Source organism: Populus euphratica, unplaced genomic scaffold (assembly GCF_000495115.2).
Source record: "Populus euphratica unplaced genomic scaffold, PopEup_1.0 scaffold758.1, whole genome shotgun sequence".
Taxonomy (NCBI): Eukaryota; Viridiplantae; Streptophyta; class Magnoliopsida; order Malpighiales; family Salicaceae; genus Populus; species Populus euphratica.
Window position 1 is genome coordinate 64,527 of NW_011500638.1, and position 2,895 is coordinate 67,421.

At 30.7% G+C, this 2,895-nt stretch overlaps 1 protein-coding gene across 4 annotated transcripts in view; it reads right to left on the reverse strand.

Moving 5' to 3' along the window:
* Nucleotides 1-2,193: 2,193 nt before the first annotated feature.
* The window catches only part of LOC105115807 (probable WRKY transcription factor 20), a 6,798-nt gene continuing 6,096 nt past the window's right edge, over nt 2,194-2,895 (reverse strand). For all 4 annotated transcript variants that reach the window (XM_011012833.1, XM_011012832.1, XM_011012835.1 and 1 more), the window contains one exon: nt 2,194-2,811. In XM_011012833.1, coding sequence (XP_011011135.1) covers nt 2,316-2,811 — 496 coding nt within the window. In that variant the 3' untranslated portion in view covers nt 2,194-2,315. The remainder of the gene's footprint in view (nt 2,812-2,895) is intronic.

The window sequence follows — 2,895 nt, forward strand, 5'->3', positions numbered from 1 at the left end:
CGAACAGTGTTCCGGTATGGACTGCACCAGCATCCCTTTTCTAAATTTGGCCATCTTTTTGTCCTTTCAATTTCAGTTCTTAAATTCATCAATCAATCCTTTTATTTATGTGATAGGCCTCAATTTAAAATGAACATTTACCTTAAATTAAAGGTATCTTATATTATTAGATATATTATTATAAAACATGCTTTAGTTAAGGAGTTATTGATACTTCAAATGCAAAATGATGATATAAAACCTTGATAAAAATGCACTTTTAATTACTAATCAATTAACATGTCATTTGCTGATAGAATTCAAATAAGATTAAAGAGGACCTACCAATATTAAAAACATAGATTCTTGATCAGTACACTCTCTATCCATATCACCTTCCTTAACTTCAATATCAATCTCCTCCTTATGCCCATTGAACTCACTTATAGAAGAAGGAGGCTGGATAGATTTTTCATTAATGGTCTTCCAAGTAAAAGTATTGGATTTGATAGTCCTTTAATCTAAAATAGTACATGTATGCCCTTCTCTTACATTATATCTCCTCATAAACAATTCATAACAAAATTAGAAAAATGGATTCTCATCTTTATTACAATCAATATCTCACACACTAGATGCATAATGACCATTCTCACTATTCTTAAAGCCCTTATTCCTTTTAACAACTTCCTTACAAAATTGCAAGCTAAAGAACGTTATATAACATCAGCATTGCAAGTACAATAACTTCAAGCTTGATTTTGACCTTGATACATCCAATATTTCTCAAAACTCAAGACATGAAAGTTGTGGAAATCTAGATTACAAAAGATTACATAGAGGTGTTAAATTTGTCCAAAATCACCCAATTAACTTTGTTTTGCACTTAATGCTTCCATTTGCATCCTAAATCAAAATATAAAAATAATAAGTACATTTAGACATCAGATAAGTATAAAGACTAAATATTAAGAGAGAAGAATATGATATTTTGCATTATCATTAATAACATAATTTAATACATGCTGTGATTGGTGAAATAATATAATTTGGTACACTCTCCGTCAAAAGAAAAATGAGTCATCATTACATGTGGCGCACTCTAGTCACCATTAGTTATGAGAAAAATATGATATTTTGCATTATCATCAATAACATAGTTTAATACATGTTGCGATTGGCGAAATAATACAGTTTGGTATGCCCTCCATCGAAAGGAAAATGAGTCATCATTACATATGGCCCACTTCGGTTACCATTAGTAATCTTTATTGATGTTATTAGATTCATCTCATCGAGATCTTTATGATGATAATATTAGTGTTATAATTGGAGCTTCGAAATGCCTCATGTGCCTTTGAACAGAAAGTGTGATCCACTCTTGTCAAAATTAATGATCTTTTTTAATGTCGTTAAATTCATTTTTTTGAGATCTTTTTTATAATACAGGTGATATCATAATGAAGCTTCGATATACTTTTAAAATCTCTTTATTTTTCTCTCTCCCCTCATCCTCATGTTAACTCATATAAGTCTATTTAACAATTTTTTAAAAATATAGCATTTTCATTTAACAATATTATAAGATGTCAATTTTTTTTTTTTAATCACAACATGTGTTAAACTATTTTATTTCTCCAAAACTTTTGGTAATTGTGTTATTTGACCAATTTTGTTTTCAAAGGGTTTTCATAACCAAAAGTGATACATTCCTTTAAAATATGCTTTCAAAGGATTGGAATCTACCATTAGCACATGTAAATTGTAAGGCCATCTTTTAAGGACTTTTATCCTTGCTTGATGAGCATTAACATAATACAACTCAATATAAAAAACAACTATGATATTAGATGAAAATCTGAAAAAAATAAAAAGAAACAAGAAAAGAAACTTATTTTAATTTCTACATCACTAATTAAAACCACTATTTACATTACTATTTTCAAAAAAAATAAAATATTAATATTTAAAATTTACTTTTCAAAATATTTTTTATTTAGAAATATATCAAAATAATATTTTATTTTTATTTTTTAAAATTTATTTTTAATATCTCCCCATCAAAACAATCCAAAATTAAAACAAAAATTAAAATAAAAAAAATCAAAATTTTTTGTAAGCATTTGCACACACTCTTAGTGGTCATAAAAGTTCATGAAATGGAAACAGGAGGGAGGAGAGCACACGAAAGGGAAGATCCCAACACCAGATATAAGCTCTAAGACCATCAGCAAGAATATATAGAGAGCAATACATAATTTTTAAATTCAGTTTCTAACCTTTCTGTTATTTACCAGCTAGAAGGCAAGAGACAAATTTAAACAAAGTAGACAAACTTATGGACCCGTTAATAAACTTCCCACGTTCTGCGGATATGGATACGAAGAACGGTTTAAAGGTGGAATTTCAATGCTACGGCCTTCACTCGGAATTTGTCTAGATCCATACTGATTCATGCCACCATTTAAAACACCATAGTAAGCCGCAATTGGGCTCGCATGAACTATTCTGAAACTGGAACCACTACTTGCTTGGTTTTCGAATCTGACAAGTTCAGCATGCAAAGCTTGTTGCTGATCGCTGGACAAGTTTTCAGATCTAGAACTGATCCCGACCCCAAGATCAAGGCTAATTGTCTCATTTTTATCTGGTCTCGTCCTTGAGGTTCCATTCACAGCTGATGGTCCTGTGTCATGACTGTTTGTCCTAGCTGTAGGTACATCATGATTGTGTTTCCCCTCATATGTAGTTATAACTGCTTTTGGATCATGTGACGCCCTCTCCACATGCTTTCTAACAGGGCATCCAGCATTTGTGCATTTGTAGTAACTCCTGAAGGATCAGTAAAACATGACAAGAAAACATCATATATCTCATAAGAAACAACGAAATGGGGAAAGAGGGGAAATCTTGCTT